Raw genomic sequence first — 17511 nt, forward strand, 5'->3', positions numbered from 1 at the left:
TGGCGCGGCTGCGGAGATATTACTTGGTGGTTTTATATATATAAAATAGCCTGTGCTTGGGCCGATTCCTGATCTACTTTTTGTTCTTATTCCATACGAGGGGAACTGGGACGTATTTACATAGATTATACAGGCCTCCTCCCATATGGTAAGAGGGAACAATAAACCAAAATAGCTCCGCGCCAACTGAAAAAAACTAGCCAGAAAGATGGTAATATCAAATCGCACATGTCATCAGCAAAACATGACCACAGCACCTTAAGTGTCCCTGTCCCCCAGAACCAACACCAGACAAGAGACATACCCACCGTCCATGCCCGGAAAGCTGAAGATAAAGACCAAACAGAAGCCCTAGCCAAATAAGTGAAATAGGGGGAGTGTGTTCTTCATCGTAAATGAGAGTAGCCCCGCAAATTATTAAGAGGGGCAAGGCCATGGCATACTTTTGATGCAAAAACCGATGCTAGGCCCGATGTCCGTTAAACATTCAATTCCGAGAACGCTTAAGTCCCATTCGACCAGCGATTATCAAGACCGACAAGTGGAGTAAGCTACGCTGTCCTGTGTTAAGCACCAGGTTCCACACGTCTTCCATGATAGAGTAGAAGCATGAGTTCTAATCAGAGAACAATCTCTAGAATGAATATCATATCATCATCACTCATAAGAGCGTCTAGAAATCCGGGAACAAATGGCCGTGACTAGAAATATAAATTTAGCAAGAAATAATTGCCGGAAATTGCAGAGGTAGAAACTTACGGATCGTCACCACCATGGCCGTAGGACTCTGTCTCTTCCTGGTAGTTCTCATACTGGCTTGCATCACCTTGCCCTCCTCGGATTGGGGGCACATAAGGCGCATCGATTTCCTTCCTCAACAACCGCTCCCAAGTGACTTCCGCAAACCACGGATGATTTTTGATGTCCTCGGACCCAGCGTGAAGGTTACCTAACCGCTTGGTGAGGTCCGCCGTGATGAGCCGTGAGAGTAGGTCCACAGCGTCGGGGTGAAGATATGGCGGAAATTTTACCCTTCCCTGGAGGATATTTTGATAAATCTTGACAGGAGAGCCTTGATCCCAGAAGGGCGTGAAGCCGCATAGCATTTCGAAAATCAAGATACCGAGAGACCACCTTGAACAAGTTAGCGGGCCCAGGTTGGTCTATACGTAACAGCACTTACCAATCAACAGACTTGTTATAACCCTTAGAGGATACAACCTCCGGAGCAAGATAATCGGGCGTTCCGCAGAGAGTCCAGGTAATGTCAGGCACCTCTTTAGCAAAGCCAAAATCCGTGATCTTGAGATGCCCGTGGCGGTCTAGGAGCAAGTTTTCAGGCTTGAGATCCCTGTAAATGATATTCAATGAATGGAGGTACTCCAGCGCCAGAGTCACCTCGGCAGCATAGAATTTAGCGACAGGGTTAGGAAACCTCTATATATTGACCAACGTTAGTTGACCATTTTCGGCCAGGAATGACAAAATACAACACACCTGAGACTTCCGAAGTAAGCTAAACAGCTCTCCACCCTCCACGAAATCCATGACCATGTAGAGATTCCGTGAGTCCTGCCAAGTTCCCCACAGAGTGACCAAAAAAGGATGTCTAACGCGATTCAGCATTCGTCGCTCGTCGTTTGTATGTTCGATCTGCTTCATCTTGACGACTTGCGCCTTTTTCAACACCTTGATAGCATAGTAGCGGTGGTTGTGCTTTGATTGCACAAGATGGACGCGCCCAAAGCTGCCTGTGCCAAGAGTGCGCTGAATTGCGAAATCATCGAGCGTGTATTTTCCCTTGGTGGTGCGCTCCGTCCGGGAGACTTGCGGGTTATTCTGCTGCGAAGGGTTTATGATGTTGTGTATGCTCGCGGCATTGCTGCTTTGGTGGTGGTGGCCGGAATTCGAGTGTGCGGAAGTGGTGGGCTGGAGTGCGGGGGATTGCATGGAGGCGGTTTGACCGTCGGCAGTTTTGGTGGCTGATGACTCGTTGGACTGCTGTTTGGCGGCCTGGTGGTTGGAGGTTTCTGAATTTGCAGAATTGTTGGACGAGTGGTGGTTATGGTGGAAAAGGTGGTGGTGGTGCTGGGTATCTTCGGCAGCGATTGGTGACGTCGCCGTGTGGCCAGTGGAACCAGCCTGAAGCTCCTTAGACAGGGTCTGCGAATCCTTCGTTCGCCGTTTCTTCAGAAGACCTCCTAGAGTAGGCATCGAGGGTGGAAAAATGCCTGAGAAAGGATCAAGATCGAGGTGAGACACAAGTTGGCAGCATGCGGGCGCCTGGCTTGGCCGTTGAAGCTACGGAGAGGGGGACGATGACTTCGGGGTCCTTTCGTATTGCTCTTTGGCTCAGATACGAAGGAGAGGCCCGGAATGACAGACCGGAGTACGTACGACTATTAAGTAGTATAAGAGCCGCGAAAGAAAGCAGCGATAATGCAATTGGACACAATGAGCACACCGAGGACAGTAGCGAGGAGGGAACTCTGAGACGCTCAGCCTGAGACAAGCCCGAGTCAATAGTCGAGGGGGCGAAGGAGAAAGCGCAGCAGCAGAAGAAGCGGGGTTCATGCTGGCATTGGGAGTTCTTTGCGTCAAGATGAATCGATCCATTCATCTGCTGCGATCCACCACAGCCTATCACTGCCTTCCTCAAGAAATCGTCTTTGTTCCCCAACTTTGCTCCCCTCTTTCACCACCGCAGCACTTCGTCTATATTCTCTTGATCGGCCGGAGCTTAACAAAGCCCGCTGGAGAGCGCCCGCCAAAGTCTACCTCGCAGAATACCTGGACCCGGGCCCGAGGAAAACCACTCGCAACCGGGCCACGGTGATGTCTGCACTGCAGTCTCCTACCAGGCGGGTGAGATCACCACTGCTTCTGGTGTCGCGATGACTTCATAACCGCACTTCCGGACCAACCTTAAAAAAAGAGTTTGTTCAACACATGGCTTCAGAGTACACCTAAAGCTTCGTGGATATAGAGTTTGTATAGTTTAGAAATAACCCGTGTGTTTAGAGCTTGGATACTTGAGGGCCAATGCCCGCTTTTGTAAGCGTAGAATTCTTTGCCTGCATTTTTATGCTTGCATATTGCAAAATTCTGCAACGTTAAAGAAAGAGCAGCCTGTTGAGTGCCTTTCATGCATGCTTATCCCACCCGAATCGTCCCATTGCTAATCCGTCCATCCTGCGATTTCGCGCCCAATAATACCTATAAAGAGAAATAATAATAGACCACTTATGTCCGATAATGCGCCATGTTCTTCTTAATCTCGTCCACGATCTCCACCGCTTCGAGAGCGTTCCGCGCCTCAAAGTCATACCGCTTCTGCTCTGTCGCATCGTTCCCACGAAGCACAACGACTCGGAAATTCTTCGGATGCCTGCGACTTACTTTACACCCGACAACGTCGTTGAAGCTGATCGATCGAGTCTTCGTGTCGGATCCATTCTTGCCCGTGTCTGCAGGCATGATGTGCATATAGTCATTGTCAAATGTTAGAACACGGTGAAGTGATGTGGTGAACCCCATAGACTGCTTGCGAAGCACGAAGTACCGTCGGTAGTATCCTCCGATGAGATCTTGCTTTTGAGTAAGAGGATGTAGCATCCGCTTCTCGCTCTTCTTTCCTTTCTTACTCGGAACCATGGGGTTCTCAACCATGAGTGGTGCGTTCGGTGAAGAGCTTACTGGGGATCCCGTCAATTGCGGGCCGAAGCGTCGGCGGACAAGGTCCAGCTCCGTGATATTTCCCAATGCTTCAACTGTACGGTCCAGCGGCGCAATTGTGTTGGATCCCATCACTTTAAGCAGGTAATTTCCCTTATCTAGTCCCCATCTCTTGCAGACAGAGTCAAGAATTTCTGCTATGTAGCTGTCTGTTGAAGTATTGAGGGTTGTAACTTGGATCGAGGATTCAAAGTTGATATACCGGATTTTCAGCGTCTTTGAGACACCAAGACGGGGCGTCGCATGAGAAACGGGCAGCGCTGGCCGATCAGCAGGCGTGAGGGTATTATCGTTCAATGCTGACGAGAATGGCTGTCCCAGTATCGGATTTGGACGAGAAGGTTTACCCGCTAAGATTGGCTGGCCTGCGGGAACAGGGAGCGCTGCTGCTGCTGCTGTGTCTCCAGGCTCTTCGGCCGGGGCAGAAACGTTCTCACTCGGATACAAGCGCACATTCTCCTCGAACTCCGAGTCAGAAGCTTCTACTAGAGCGAACTCGTCATATTGTTTCCCTCTGGATCGGCCGCGCATTCCGCCCGCTCTGTTGTTGTTGTTCGAAGTAAAATCCGTTATGGCCGATGCTCTACCCAATGCCGGGAAATCGTACTCCACTTCGCCGTCCTCCACCATTCGAAGTGCCCATCTATTCACGGTGAGCTTCTCACGCTCGATGGGAGGCTCTCGACGGTCCTCAGTATATTTCCAAAGTGCCAATCCGATCGCCTCGGTAACAGTAACTGTAGTTGGTTGCTCTGCTAACTTCGACTCTCGAGCCAGAGGTAGGTTGAGAGGCTCTTCAGGGTCTGCGGAGAAGGGCACATATAATCGAATGTTCAGGGCGTCGGTTAGACCCTCGCCAGAAAGTACAGCGAACTTCTCAACAGGATTTGTTGGCGCCTTTGCGCGGGCATTTAGAGCCGTGGAAAGCAAACTAACAGGCTGCACCGTGCTTATCGGTCGAGGCGGCGGTAGGTCCTGTAATTCAGGCGCAGGCGGTTTTGGTTTCCGCGGGGAGGCAGACTGAGAACTTGGTCCATGTGGTAGCTTGTGCATTAATGTAATTGGTGATGAGGAATCCAAGCCTCCCGTTATACCAACACCCCCCAGAAGTGAAGCAGAACCGGCTGTGGCATCAAATTCTGACGATAGAGTACTTTCCACTGACCCAGCGTCGGAGTCTTCGACGTGCTCATCCAACTGTTCGAGGCCGTCACAGTTGGCTTTCCCAAATCCGGGTCCTATCACTTGATCCTGGCCGGAAAAATGGATCTGGCGCCTTCTGATGGCCGATGTGTCGATCTCATGGTCGGAAGATATATCACTGCTAGTTGTGGTTGTTGTTGTGTCACGCCGAGGACGCTCATTGACGGTCGGGGCTGTTCCCAAAGACCCGGTGCGATAATGGCTGGTTATTGATTGTTGCGACGGGTGCGTAATCATAACTTGAGGTCTTTCCTGGCGATCAGATGTCCTGATGGGTGACGAGTCCGCCCTGGTCCGTACAGGCACCTTTTCGAATTTGATCTCTTCACTATGCCGTTGCGGAGCAACTCCTTCCTCGTCACTCTCATCACTCAGATCACTGCTGTCTTCCTCTTCGATTTCCCTTTCCCTTGCCTTCTGTTGCTCTCTTTGCTGGCGATCCCTTCGATGCGTTCGCTTTTCGTTTCGCAGATGTAAACGGCGGCTAACCATATCCGTAGTTGATCTCCCGGTTACCATACCCCCCTCATCGTCTTCTCCGTCCTCCCCGAGCCCAAACCTTTGCGATTCAGTCACATCCCTGGTGCTTATTTGGTAATACTCGGATGAAACCGCGGTGGTTGTAGGAATCGGAGGGGAGTATGCTCGTTTGATGCTAGCCGCAAGTTGCGAGGGTTGGTTCGTGGAAGCTGTCGGCCAGCCTGCGGCGCGAAACCCAGGCGCGTTAAGAACGGAGTGGTTCACATTGATAAGCCTGTCACCAATGCCATCCTTGATTGTAGAAAGGTAAGAAGTGCGCAGCTGCCATATCGTGAAGCTATATCCCGTCAGCTTTGTCGTAAGGCGAGAGACTTGGGAGGGGACTTTAAAGCCTACTCTTCGTTATGGAGGAGAGACATTTTCCATTCGAGTTAGAGGGCCCAGCGAGTAACCTAGAATCATAAACCGCGTCGCCACAGCCCCGAATATATGGGTTATAGGTCAATAGAGAGAGGAGAAAAGCACTGTGCTCATATCCTGCGATGCGGAGGAGATTGGATGCGCCGAAACTGGGGAATGAAGAAAGAGGAACTGGCGCAGGACCAGCCTGGCCGAGGCTTGATAAAAGGAAAAACGAAGCGGTTAAATAGATTTTATTCCTGGAGTTACTCCAGCTTTGCGTAAATACCACCCTGGCGTGCACTGTGTTGCTAGTTGCTACAGAGCGGAACGCGAAGGAGGGGGAGGTTGGCGCAAGGACCCGACTCCGCCTCCCCGGAGATCGGCCAAGACCAGAAACAGGCACGCAACGGCTCAGCGAGTTAGCCCCGATAGACAGGCACCGGATTGACAGCAATATCTGGGGGATAAACCGTGCTGTAATACGGGAAATAATCGTGCACTTGTTTATTTAGTGAAAAATTCTATGGACGATGATACTTGGCATTATGTCTATATTACATACAAAACGTCCCAGTCCCGCTCAAGTTGCAACTATACGCCAGCCAACGTTAATCAGAAACAGTGAATAAATTATCACTCCTTCACGCTTTTGCCTTGGGTTTTCGGCCTCGCGCTTTCTTTGCCTTCGGTTCATCTTCACCATCATCGATAAAGTCATCTTCGCTTGCCTTCTTTGACTTCCCCTTGCCTTTTGCGGCACCACCCTTTGCCGTGCCTTTCTTTGCAGACTTCTTGGGCATGCGAATAAGTTTATCCTTCTTAAGATCGATTTCCTCGTCCTCGCCGTCATCTTTAGACTCGTCTGCAAGAACCTCTTCGTCGTCCGACTCGTCGATCGCATCCTCAATATCAGGCTTCTCCTTCTGCGGCTTCTTCGGCGCAAGGATGTTACTGGCCTTCATATATGGAAGAGGATGTGAGCGCTGATTGTAAAGACGCGTGAATGTAGCTTTGGTCTGCGTCTCCAACTTGACTTTAGACTCATCCATATGCCCAAGTCCCAGCTCAACCAGCGCATCCCAGTCATCCCGAGTCAGGAAATAACTGTCCATGCAGGAAATTACATCTTCAACGCCGTCCTTACCGTCATCCATCAATCTCTTAACAAGTTTGTCCCACAAGAGCGGTATGTACTGTTGTCGAACCTCATGGCGGTCTCCGGAAGCGCGAAGGCGCATGCGCCCTTGAATTTCTTTGACGTACCGAGAAAGTTTCCCTAGGAACACCATGTTAGTCACTCATGTGGTTAGTCGGGAGTAAATGCATACCTTGTTTACTATTCTGCCCCAACCAGCTAGTAAAGCCAGGGCGTTCCATCATATTTCCATAAGTAAAGCTAGCAGGCCGCACAAAACTGAACATAGCGTGTGTTGGCATCAGGCTCCATTGTTGCTGGCTACCATGGATCATCCTGTCGACAAGGTCGCCATCGCTAATACTTGATGCCGCATTGTCTGCTAGTTCTAAGAGTTTCAGCTTATGCTCTTTGCCCTGGAGGTTGCTGGCGCGTGTCGGTCTCGTTCTCAGATAATTTTCTTGAAGCATCAGGTAGCTGAACTCATGATCATTGAAATACAGTTCGGTCTTGTCGTTAAGTGAGGCTGTGGAACTTGGAGAGAACATTTGCGGGCTCAGAATTTTCCCAACAATATCCCATGGCTTCAGAATTATATGTTTCTCCCAAGCCTTAGACATTTGTTTCCCTTTGTCGTAATCCAGACCGTTCTGGTCTAGTCTGACTGCCGAAAGCATGTTTATCACCTGTCGAATGTCTGCATGCGTTCCCTCTATCAGGCTATCTAGAACCTGCGCTGGAATCTTCATTCCCTCTCGAAAGCAGATGGTCAAAAGCCGGGCTCGAATTTGCTCGACAGTGGGACGTCTGAAAGGTATCTCAAACGTAACATGGTCAAACGGCTTCATTTTCGGAAGTCGCCGCTCATTGCAAATGAGAATGAGAGGAATCTGTGTTTTCTTTGCGATGGCGGCCATCGCTCCAACGCCACCTCGATCGCCAGCAGACATTCCATCCACCTCGTCCATGATCAGAACGAGGTTCTTTTTCTTGCTCTCGACCTTTTCTTCAGATGTCGAAAAGTAACCCTGTAAAGAAGTGGTGTCGAGGACACCTAGAAGGCCAGTCTCGACAAGTTTCTTACTTCTCGTGTCACTCGCATTCGATTCCACGATGTCGTAGCCTTCAAGCTTCGCTACCAGATGTGCCGCGGTGGTTTTGCCAATTCCTGGAGGTCCATGAACCATAACTGAGCGATAAGTCCCAAAACCATCTTTGCCTGGTTTCATGAAGTTGGCCTTAGCGTTTTTCCGCCAGTCTCTAAGCCAACCTTGCAGCTTGTCAACTGCACCCTTGTTGCCGCATACCATATTCAAGGATGTGGGTGCATATTTTGAGGTCCAAAGGAGGTCATCAACCTTGGTCTCCTTGGTTTCCTGGGAGCCCCTGATATCCTTTTTATCCTTAGTACTAGTTGCGCTTTTGTTTGCTTTAAGTTTCTCTGCTTCTTTGCGTTTTTCTTCCTGATCAATCTCAGCAGCCATCTGTCGGACCTTTTCTTCATCAGCTTTCTTCTTGGCTTCGTACTTCTCGGCCGCTTTTCCATCGCCACCATTTGCAGGAAGACGGCGAATGAGTTCGAATAGTCCCTCTTCATTAATGGTTTTCAACTTATTCTTCTGAATAGTCTCGAGCTTCTTTGGTCCTGCATCGCTTCCTAAAACAACGTAACTTGTTTTGCTGCTAGGGCCTGTCGTAACTTTACCGCCGTATTTCTTCACTAGGGCCTGGCCTTCCTCACGGCCGAGAGTGTCAAGCACACCGGTAAAAACAAACGAGAGTCCTGCAAGACAATTCTCTGCTCCGGCGGGGATTGTCGCGCTCCCCGAAACAGGAGAACGTGACCTTCCTCCGAAAGGAAACTTTTTCTTCTCGCCGGATTCTGCCGGAGGCGAGGGAGGCCTTATCGTCGGAATGCTGTCGAAAATGTCCTGAATCTCTTTGGTTTCCGGCTGATCTGGTTTCACGGTCGACGCTCTTGGCTTCTTTGCTTTCATAGCGGCCCCGGCTTTGTTGGGCGAGACTTGGAACTCATCGTCGTCCTTGGTAATGGCCTCGGATTTTCGTTTTCGTTGCGTTTGGGGGGTCGCAGATTTCGCAGTGCTCGTCGACTTTCGAGGCGCATCCTCCATAACAAGGTCGTCGTCAGATTCGTCCAGAGCGGAGCGTTTGTTAGGCGCTGGTCGGCCTCGAGCAGCTTTGGCGGGTTTCACCGGAATATCAAAATCATCGCTCTCGTCGTCATCTTCCTTGTAATCATCATCACCTTTGCCCCGCTTGTTATACTCAGTTGCAAAGATATCATCATCGCCTAGCTTTTCATCGTCAAGAACTGCAGGGGCTGGTTTCGTGCTACGGCGAGAGCTGGCTTTTGAACGATCTGTAAGCTCCTTGGAACTTTGAGTATTCTCCGTTTTTGTAGGACTACTCTTGGATGGCTGGTTGTCTTTATTCGCAGCTTCGCCAGCGGTCTTGGACGGCCTCCCTCTCTTTTTGCTTGACGAGAAATAGTCTGAAGTCGTAGTTGGTTCTCCTTCCGGTGCTTCGGATTTCCTTGGAATCATGTTAGCCAACAACCTTTAATACGGCACCCAGAAGAGAACATACTGTTTACTCGGGGGCTTAGCCTTTGGGGCTGGAGCCTCGGTTACCACAACGTCATCATCGTCGCTGTCGTCAACAACCTTCCTGGTTCCTAAGGCCGGTCAATAACATGTTCCTTGTGATATATTCCGTGGCAAGTCTTACGCTTGTTCCGAGCTGGGGTCTATTGTCATCGCCGAGTTAGCAGCCATTCTTAACGGATCTTACGTATGAGAAGCAAACTTTGAGTAACATATGCAAAAGCGAAATACATACTTCTTTCTTCGCAGGTGGTTTCGCAGGCGACGAGCTTGAGCCTTGACTCGACTTGCCACCAAAGAAGTTCCTAATATCGGCCGGCATGGTAATTCACCTCCACAGGAGCACTTCTAGACAGGTTAGCCCTTCAGTAATTCGGAGACGAAGCCAGAATGGCTGCCGTTCAACATCGGACAGCTCTAATTCAGAACGTCTCGGCGAGGCAAGACCGCGCGACGCGCCTGCGTAGAGCTCCGACACGCGATTAATTAGCTTATGTAATACAGGTATATGGCACGTGCAGAACGGCGCCCGAGCACATATCCGCCTTCCTTTTCGGGGAACGGAGCGGAGAAACCTTTGGGGCGCAGAGTCCGATAGCCAGAAACTCTCTGGTTCCCAGCATTGTTTCAATCCGCTGAAGGCTAAGCGTCGTGGTCGATAAGTGCGATGGCTTCACATCTCAGATATCTGGCACGGCCGCAGCTGGCCTGTCTTCAGTCAACATGTGAGCATTATTTTCAGGACGAAAAAAGTTTTACTACTAAACTGATGCGCTTCCAGCACTCGGCCTCCGAACCTCCATCCCAATTCTCCCGCTATCACGATGCTTTTCTACAACATCGCCGGCTCTTGACTGGCTTACACCGAAACATCCGGAGACATCAAAATCGCCCAAGGGTCGTCCACATGTCCCGACGGGAGGTTCATCTCGAGGGACAACGGTGGTGTGGGGAGATTACGGACTTCGGATGAAAGACCATGACCGCCGACTACCAGCCTCCTCGCTCAAAATTGCGGAAGAGACTATCAAAAGGCGTCTTAGAGGGATGAACTACACATTATACAAGCGCGTGAGCGCCAACATCGGTGTTTACACCAAGGGAAACGAGCAGCGTATGGGTAAGGGTAAGGGTAAGTTCGATTACTGGACTGCGAAGGTCGCTGTCAGCAGGATTGTTTTCGAGCTCAAGGGCGACATTCACGAAAAGGTTGCTCGGGAGGCCTTCCGTCTAGCAGGCCACAAGTTACCCGGTAAGCTGTCTTGAATAACAGGCAAGTCACGCAAAGCGTTCATGTATTAACTATATTCAGGTCTCTGGGAATTCGTGAACAAGGATGATCCGCCAGTTGTTGGCTTAACAAAACTCGGGAATGGTGTCACACTAGAAAGCCTGAAGCGAGCGCGAAGAGCAACTCCTCTCGGGACCAAGGATATGCCTAATCCTCCAAAGTCCACATCCTCCAGTCCCTCGGCCTCGCAATAAGTCAGATTATCACATCCTACCCTACCATGTCTGGCTTGGGACCCTCGGCACCTACGCGCCGACACCAGAACCAGGGCCATACCCTTGTTCTCTCCTAGACTTGGCAGCATCGTCTTCGGTTTCAACCTTAAGTATCATGTACATTATCATCAGCTTTGGGCTCTCTTTGTTTTATTATCACATAAAGAGGTGTCGCATATAGGAGTTCATAGGGAAAGGAAATACCGGTCCTCTGTTTGTATATCCGGATATGCCAGAAGTGCCTTCTCCAAGCTCGAGCTTATGCGCCAATTTGGCCTCCTGTCTTTTAGCCTTTGCTTCACTATGGTCGCCCGTAATCGCCGTTCTCATTTGGCTCTTGGTGTGTTGGAGATTTCCTAATCAGGCGTCAGTCAGGCCAGACCAGCGGTTTCGAAAGAGCCGGTACCACCTAGCTGTCCAGTCTGCTTGTCTGGTGTGACGGTGAATACTCGAGAGCCCTCATATCTGTACCAGTAGTTAGCATCTGTCAATATCGCACTGGGAATCTCATTACAAACTTACTGCGTCTGTTCGCCACCAGGCTCAATATCCATGAGTTTTCGGTCAGACATGGCGTAAATACTTTTTGTGGATTACAACAAACACAGTAATATCAAATAATTCGTACTAATAGTAACCAGGTAATCGTGAGATCTTGTAAATTGTCTTCTTCAGTTGTGCTGAGAGTTGAAGGTCGTCAGTGGACCTAAATAGCTGGGGGACGGAAGTATGACGTCGATACTCGTTCTCGACCCTTCTGTTTACACGCCTGCAAACCATGCGTGATTCCACTGCAAACAGTATCTGCCCTGACAGGCTTATACTTCACTTCCATTACCGCTGGATTATTGGCCACCCCGCGTCTTCGCCGCTGAGGGGCTCCATAGTGAATCAACACGCCTATACAACGTCGTCACCGGCCCTCGCCACAGTTACTTTACTCAGAGGAACAGCTCTCAGTCTAAATTCATCCTCCTCTCTATTTAGGTCTATAAAGATATTATGCACCAGAACTCTTCCAAAGTAAAAAACTATGCCGCTTCGTGATGGGAGATTGCAGGGTGACAGCTACATACAATGTTTACATCGCGTTTCGAGTTGACCGTGACAAGGGCCAATACTTCTAGAACATACACTTTTTTCTTCGGATCTGCAATTAATTTCAATTAAATCTGATTTCCTTTATTTTGTAACAGTCTTTGTGTCGCTCTAAGACTGTGCCTCCGAACGTATCCGAGACTTCGGCAGGTGCTTTCAGTTGCACCATCATGGGAGTGGAGACAACGCCTGCTTTACTACCTTCGCCATCAGCGTTATGAGTCATCCATTGAATATTGAAGCATTCCGAGACATTTCTTACCTGCTAGTGATCCCCCGCAGAACAATATCCGGGGGTGGGGACACTCGCGATGGCTGAAAGCGTGGAGACAGTGGGGAGCTGTTAAAAGAGAGCTTCAAAACACAAAGGTCAATGCGAAGCTTTTCAAAAATATCAGTTGGCCAGATATTCTGCATTAAGGAAGGATAGAATCCAATTGCGAGCCGAAACCATGTTTTTCAACGCAAAGCTATTGCTTATCACATACCTACTGGGACAAGCCATCGCATCTGTTGACCCTCTGCGTTCTTCCGTATCTGTCAAAATCCGCAATGGAACCGTTGTTGGGGTTAATGATGAGAGAAATCAGGTACAACGCTTTCTAGGTATTCCTTACGCCCAACCTCCGGTAGGCGACCTTCGTCTACGGCATGCGATACCATTGAACACATCATTCAACACTTTTCATGCGCAGTCTTTCGGGTCAGCCTGCTATGGGCCAGAAATAGACTCGAATCCGGATTCTAGTGAGGGATGTTTAACCTTGAACATATGGCGTCCAGCTGGGCAGAATAAAGCCGATGCACTCAAGCCTGTGATGGTCTGGTTTTATGGCGGAGGACTACGGGCTGGATACACGGTTCGTGCTGCTATTTTACCAGAGAATCTTATTAAACAGAGTAGGCAGATCCCAAGTTCGAAGGAACCAATATTGTTCGCATATCTTCCGAAATCAACAAAGAGATTCTGCTCGTTTCAGTGGTGCGTGCGATCAAAAGGCCGAGTTCGCCGGTAAACACTCATAACGGGCTCGCAGAACTACCGACTCGGACCTCTTGGGTTCTTGAATGGGCAGCAAATGGGAGAGCTCGGTTTGCTCAATCTTGGAATGTTGGATCAGCGACTGGCGTTGCATTGGATTCAAGAAAACATTGCTGCATTTGGAGGGGACCCTAGTAAAGGTATAAACCAACAAACATCCACATTCATGACATAAATTCACTAAAACCCTGCAGTAACAATATCTGGGGAGTCGTAAGTCAATCAGTAATCTTCAGCTGCTCATTCCAATCGACTATATCTAATTCAACAATTCAGTGCCGGGGCTGTATCGGTCTACTCCCACATGATGGCATATGGAGGCCGAGATGACAGGCTCTTTCGAGCAGGGATTCTAGAAAGCGGTGGTGCTTTCCCACTGACTTCTGCTAATACATCATCATTCCAGGACACTTTTGATAGTATCATCACAAACACCTCCTGCTCCTCGTTCGCAGATGCCCCGCCTGCGGAACAGCTCGATTGTATTCGAAAGCTTCCAGTCAGGACATTTCTCTCGAGCGTAGGTCCCGACACGGGCCAATCAATTGATGGCAGCTTCTCACAGACCTCGATTCACTTCGCCTTGCCAGCGGAAAAGTACGTCAAAGTTCCCACGATAGTCGGAAGTACGTAGCCAACTCTCCGCCGCCGAACAGATTGGCTAGCCCTAACTCTATACAACAGCAAACACAGACGAAGGAACCAACTCAGCCCCAACCGGAATAAATACCACAGCCCAATTGCGCGGCCCCCTCTGTAGGCTACATTGGAATGATGCCGAAATAACCACAATACTGATTCTGTATGACAAAAACAGCCGAAGGCTTCCACAGACCCAAGCTCCTCCCCAACTCAACCATATCCAAACTCCTCAACCTGTACACCAATGACCCGCGCCACGGCTGCCCCTACAACACCGGCTCCACACGCCTGACTTCCGGGAAGCTAGACAAAAAAGCGTGTTCAATTTTTGGCGACATCGTGCAAATCGGGCCTGCGCGCATGATCGCGCAATGGCTCACCAAAAACAACCGCGACAGTACTAACGCCCCAGTATACCGATACAGGTTCAACCACCTCCCGCATGACACAGACGCATCAAACATAACAGCCGGCATCGGGACAGGCGTTGAGCAGCGCTATGTCTTTTCGAATCTCGTTCCTGACCATCCGTGGGACCGGGCGCTGGCGTATGATCTTAGCCGTGCTTGGGTTTCATTTGTGCATGGGCTCGACCCGAATATTGGGGGTGGTAAGCTCTTCATTCGTGTGTTGTACTTGCATAGGGCTCGTTCTGATGACTGCGAATAGATAGTACGCTTCCCGAATGGCCTGTGTATGGGGCGGATGGTAAGAGCATGGTGTTTAGTGGATATGGGTCGAGTATTGAAGAAGATACGTATCGGGGCGAGGCAGTTGACTACATTATAGAGACTGTATTGCCGTATGGGGCGCTTTAAGAGGTTTGCGGGTTAAAGCCACACAAAGGTGGGAATCTACAGATTAGCGGAATGCAAAGATCATTAGTGAATCATTCATTAATTGTTTCTACTTCATGCGTTTAGTGTCTAAAAGTCCATGCCCATCAAATAACTGCGTGGAATTCCAATTAGTTAAAGCGAGCATAGCTTGGGGCGGCGGGGCTGCAAACCTTTCGTAGATACGCATAAACTTAGCAACAAAGGCCTCAAGGTGGAAAATTACTTTCTGTTGCGTTTGTCAGTACTATGTGTTTGCTCATTCTAGAACCGAATCTCTTACAGAGCCCTGTGTGATTCTATGCTCGTAGAAAGCAGACCACTTAATTACTTCGGGCTTTAGCGTATCGTCGACTTTGGCGATTAATTTGAACGTCAAAGTCTGGATATTGTTAGCACATACTCATTGCGTCAGAAAATAGTCAGCATACCTTGAGAATCGTCGTAGGTGGTATACAGTGGGTTAGAAGGTCATATAGCCTAGCACGGACTTGTAGCAACCGGGCTGGTGATCTTTCTGCGAGAATTTCGTCCGCTACCAACGAGATAAGGGCTTCCCAGTCAGGTGGCGGGATCGCTGTACTGTCGGTTACTTTCTCACTGAAGGGAATCGCGGTTAGTTTAATGGAGCCAGGACATCTTCCAAAGGCCCATACCTCTGAGCATAAATGGCTTCAAACATGAGCAGCGCGCGCCGAAGGTTTCGGCCACTCTCGTTTGCGATGCGTTTATTCAGTCCCGGAGCCTCGTTCCACCCCTCCCTCTTCGCAGCATTGCCCAAAACAGTACAAATATCCTCCTCGCTCGGTGCCGCAACCCTAACCAGCAGAGTCCGCGAGCGGATAGGAGCGATGATGTTCGACGTGCTGTTCGCTAAGAGAATCAATCTCAGATTAGGGCTGTATTTCTCCATTGTCCGTCTGAGCGCAGCTTGCGCATCGCGTGTCAAGTGGTCCGCCTCGTTGATAACCACAACTTTGAACCGATGTTTCGCTGTGAGATCGACTTGCTGTGTTTGGGCGATTTCCTTGAGGAGTTCCTGGACAACGACACGATCGTAGTTGCCTACGTCTGACGGCGTGATTTCGAGGTGGTTTACGGAGGAGACTATGTTAAATTCGAGCTTTCGGTTGCTTGTTGTTTGGAAGACTCGGTTGTCGATCTTGATTCTCTCGACACCGGGGCCGTAGAGTTCTTTTAGGGTGGCAATTGTGCGAGTTTTTTTGCCTGCACCGGATGGTCCGTACATGAGAAGATGTGGGAAGTCGCCACTTTGGGCCTGAAATGGGGAGCGAATAAGTTAGAGCTTGGTCTCAAACAGATGGTCAATTTCCATACCAAAGACCTTAATCGTGCGGAGAGCTCATGGTGGTATGAGAGCGTATCAAGCGATCGTGGCCGCAGCTTATCGACGAGTAAAGCCATGTTTTTAGCTGCGATGTCCTATCTTAAGACCCGAGGTTGTGATGTCGAGCGTTTTGGCAGCTCTCGAATCCAGGCACAGCTCTCACGAAATCACTAAACTTGGAGCTCGACGCGTCGGCTCGTGACGCGAGCTTAATTGGAAATTATGCATATTACTAACACATTACTTATGGACATAACTATATGCACCGCCCAAGGGATGCACGTGGCCGGAATGAAACAAGATCGTAAGATCAATGCCCCTTGCCGATGTCAAAGTGTACTCTATTACTCTGTACTACTTCTCTTCATCAACAATCGCATACATCTAAATCAGTACGGAGACGGAGTAATGCTCTCTTCAGTTCTTGTCTGCAAGCGTTGCTCCCTCAACGATCGGGCTATTCTGCGATCAGCCAGCAGACCCTCCAGACCCTCCAACTAACCGAAGAAAGACTTAGAGAGGTCTGATCGGGCTTGGGCTCTGGGCCACGGACGGAGAATCCGCCGCAGGATGCTTAGCCCTAAGTTATGAGCTCTCGGTGTTTCCCCTCAGTGGTGACATTGGTTTATTAGTATCGAAGATGACGACGACCCAGAAGTGAGATCCATGGTTTTTGTTCGTATCAGCGGCGGCACGTTAGCGCTCTGGATCTGATGTAACCTTCTCAAGGCTGTCTGCTGGCACTTTGAAGGTCTGAGTCCGCCGCAAGATCTATCAAAGACAGAATAAATGGTGGACAACTACTTTCGCTGGGGATTTCGGTTCGTCTGATTTAAATTCACTCTTTGGCAACTATGCCTGCAGCTGAATAGTATCCGTTAATTTCTAAATTAAGAAGAGTCGTGGATGAAATTAGAAACGAAGTGGGTGTAGAACCAGGGCGGAAATCCAGACCGATGTTGTTTGGGGCCATGTGCCATTCCACGGTTCGCCAACATCTGGTCTCAAGGTTATCTTCGAAACCAATGGTCCGGGTCCCATACAAATCCCGTGGAATTTATCTGTCTGCCATCTAATAATGGACGCTAATATCGAAAGACGGCAGACCAGCACCGAGGACGATGATGGTGGGTCGCGCAGTTTCCCAGACTCCCAGCCTCCCTCGACAGTCCATCCATCCATCAATCATGATGCAGTCAGCTCCACCATTTGCCTCGCCTTAGCTCTCTTCCCCTGAATTCTTTGTTTCGTTTTTCTATTTCTTCTTTTCTCCTCTGCTCATTCTTTTCCTCAACCTGTTCAGCCTCTTTGTCTGCATTCCTGAGCGCCAATAACGCCCGTCCGCCCGCCCGCATTCCTAGCCGCCGTCAAACGCTGTCCCGTTTCATCTTGTCGATCCCAGGCATGGCCTAGATCTATATATAACCGTCCCATCTTTCGTGCTCGATTCCCGGTCACTA

The 17511-nt window shown here is 49.6% G+C and overlaps 7 protein-coding genes across 7 annotated transcripts; 2 read left to right on the plus strand and 5 right to left on the minus strand.

Moving 5' to 3' along the window:
• Window positions 1-673: 673 nt before the first annotated feature.
• On the minus strand, window positions 674-2214 carry pkaC (cAMP-dependent protein kinase catalytic subunit pkaC; the record flags this gene model as incomplete). Its single annotated transcript, XM_040849484.1, has 4 exons — window positions 674-701; window positions 760-1134; window positions 1184-1437; window positions 1498-2214. The coding sequence occupies 4 exons, from the start codon at window positions 2212-2214 to the stop codon at window positions 674-676; spliced, it is 1374 nt and encodes a 457-aa protein (XP_040702741.1).
• Window positions 2215-3243: 1029 nt separating this feature from the next.
• ASPSYDRAFT_89661 (Sin1 family protein) lies at window positions 3244-5837 on the minus strand (the record flags this gene model as incomplete). The annotated part of the gene is made up of 2 exons (XM_040852201.1): window positions 3244-5755; window positions 5815-5837. 2 exons carry the CDS (start codon window positions 5835-5837, stop codon window positions 3244-3246), a joined length of 2535 nt encoding a protein of 844 aa, XP_040702742.1.
• Window positions 5838-6461: 624 nt separating this feature from the next.
• On the minus strand, window positions 6462-9901 carry ASPSYDRAFT_89662 (replication factor C subunit 1; the record flags this gene model as incomplete). Its single annotated transcript, XM_040852202.1, has 5 exons — window positions 6462-7096; window positions 7149-9508; window positions 9563-9650; window positions 9704-9722; window positions 9815-9901. The coding sequence occupies 5 exons, from the start codon at window positions 9899-9901 to the stop codon at window positions 6462-6464; spliced, it is 3189 nt and encodes a 1062-aa protein (XP_040702743.1).
• Window positions 9902-10155: 254 nt separating this feature from the next.
• On the plus strand, window positions 10156-11381 carry ASPSYDRAFT_45355 (mitochondrial 54S ribosomal protein uL16m). Its single transcript, XM_040847024.1, has 3 exons — window positions 10156-10304; window positions 10361-10831; window positions 10892-11381. The coding sequence occupies exons 1-3, from the start codon at window positions 10247-10249 to the stop codon at window positions 11062-11064; spliced, it is 702 nt and encodes a 233-aa protein (XP_040702744.1). The 5' UTR covers window positions 10156-10246; the 3' UTR covers window positions 11065-11381.
• Window positions 11116-11657, minus strand: ASPSYDRAFT_152008 (uncharacterized protein; the record flags this gene model as incomplete). The annotated part of the gene is made up of 4 exons (XM_040842156.1): window positions 11116-11190; window positions 11290-11441; window positions 11492-11550; window positions 11608-11657. The coding sequence occupies 4 exons, from the start codon at window positions 11655-11657 to the stop codon at window positions 11116-11118; spliced, it is 336 nt and encodes a 111-aa protein (XP_040702745.1).
• Window positions 11658-12208: 551 nt separating this feature from the next.
• Window positions 12209-14744, plus strand: ASPSYDRAFT_132527 (uncharacterized protein). Its single transcript, XM_040840608.1, has 8 exons — window positions 12209-13043; window positions 13088-13165; window positions 13221-13365; window positions 13420-13438; window positions 13502-13851; window positions 13910-13981; window positions 14043-14477; window positions 14537-14744. The coding sequence occupies exons 1-8, from the start codon at window positions 12636-12638 to the stop codon at window positions 14683-14685; spliced, it is 1656 nt and encodes a 551-aa protein (XP_040702746.1). The 5' UTR covers window positions 12209-12635; the 3' UTR covers window positions 14686-14744.
• On the minus strand, window positions 14731-16230 carry ASPSYDRAFT_132528 (replication factor C subunit 5). The gene is made up of 6 exons (XM_040840609.1): window positions 16042-16230; window positions 15360-15982; window positions 15135-15303; window positions 14987-15085; window positions 14877-14932; window positions 14731-14818 (listed from the first exon to the last, which is right to left on the minus strand). Exons 1-6 carry the CDS (start codon window positions 16126-16128, stop codon window positions 14794-14796), a joined length of 1059 nt encoding a protein of 352 aa, XP_040702747.1. The 5' UTR covers window positions 16129-16230; the 3' UTR covers window positions 14731-14793.
• Window positions 16231-17511: the final 1281 nt, after the last annotated feature.

This window comes from Aspergillus sydowii, assembly GCF_001890705.1.
Source record: "Aspergillus sydowii CBS 593.65 unplaced genomic scaffold ASPSYscaffold_5, whole genome shotgun sequence".
Lineage (NCBI taxonomy): Eukaryota > Fungi > Ascomycota > Eurotiomycetes > Eurotiales > Aspergillaceae > Aspergillus > Aspergillus sydowii.

What these genes read in the sequence shown, in the direction of transcription:
- ASPSYDRAFT_45355 (XM_040847024.1), top strand. Translation starts at nt 10,247, where the DNA reads ATGGCTTCACATCTCAGATATCTGGCACGGCCGCAGCTGGCCTGTCTT. An exon ending in GGCCTGTCTTCAGTCAACAT is followed by an intron (nt 10,305 to 10,360) that starts GTGAGCATTATT and finishes ATGCGCTTCCAG; the next exon opens with CACTCGGCCTCCGAACCTCC. An exon ending in AGCAGGCCACAAGTTACCCG is followed by an intron (nt 10,832 to 10,891) that starts GTAAGCTGTCTT and finishes AACTATATTCAG; the next exon opens with GTCTCTGGGAATTCGTGAAC.
- ASPSYDRAFT_132527 (XM_040840608.1), top strand. Translation starts at nt 12,636, where the DNA reads ATGTTTTTCAACGCAAAGCTATTGCTTATCACATACCTACTGGGACAA. An exon ending in AGTTCCCACGATAGTCGGAA is followed by an intron (nt 13,852 to 13,909) that starts GTACGTAGCCAA and finishes TCTATACAACAG; the next exon opens with CAAACACAGACGAAGGAACC. An exon ending in CGACCCGAATATTGGGGGTG is followed by an intron (nt 14,478 to 14,536) that starts GTAAGCTCTTCA and finishes GACTGCGAATAG; the next exon opens with ATAGTACGCTTCCCGAATGG.
- ASPSYDRAFT_132528 (XM_040840609.1), bottom strand. Translation starts at nt 16,128, where the DNA reads ATGGCTTTACTCGTCGATAAGCTGCGGCCACGATCGCTTGATACGCTC. An exon ending in GAAGCCATTTATGCTCAGAG is followed by an intron (nt 15,304 to 15,359) that starts GTATGGGCCTTT and finishes GATTCCCTTCAG; the next exon opens with TGAGAAAGTAACCGACAGTA. An exon ending in ATAGAATCACACAGGGCTCT is followed by an intron (nt 14,933 to 14,986) that starts GTAAGAGATTCG and finishes CAAACGCAACAG; the next exon opens with AAAGTAATTTTCCACCTTGA.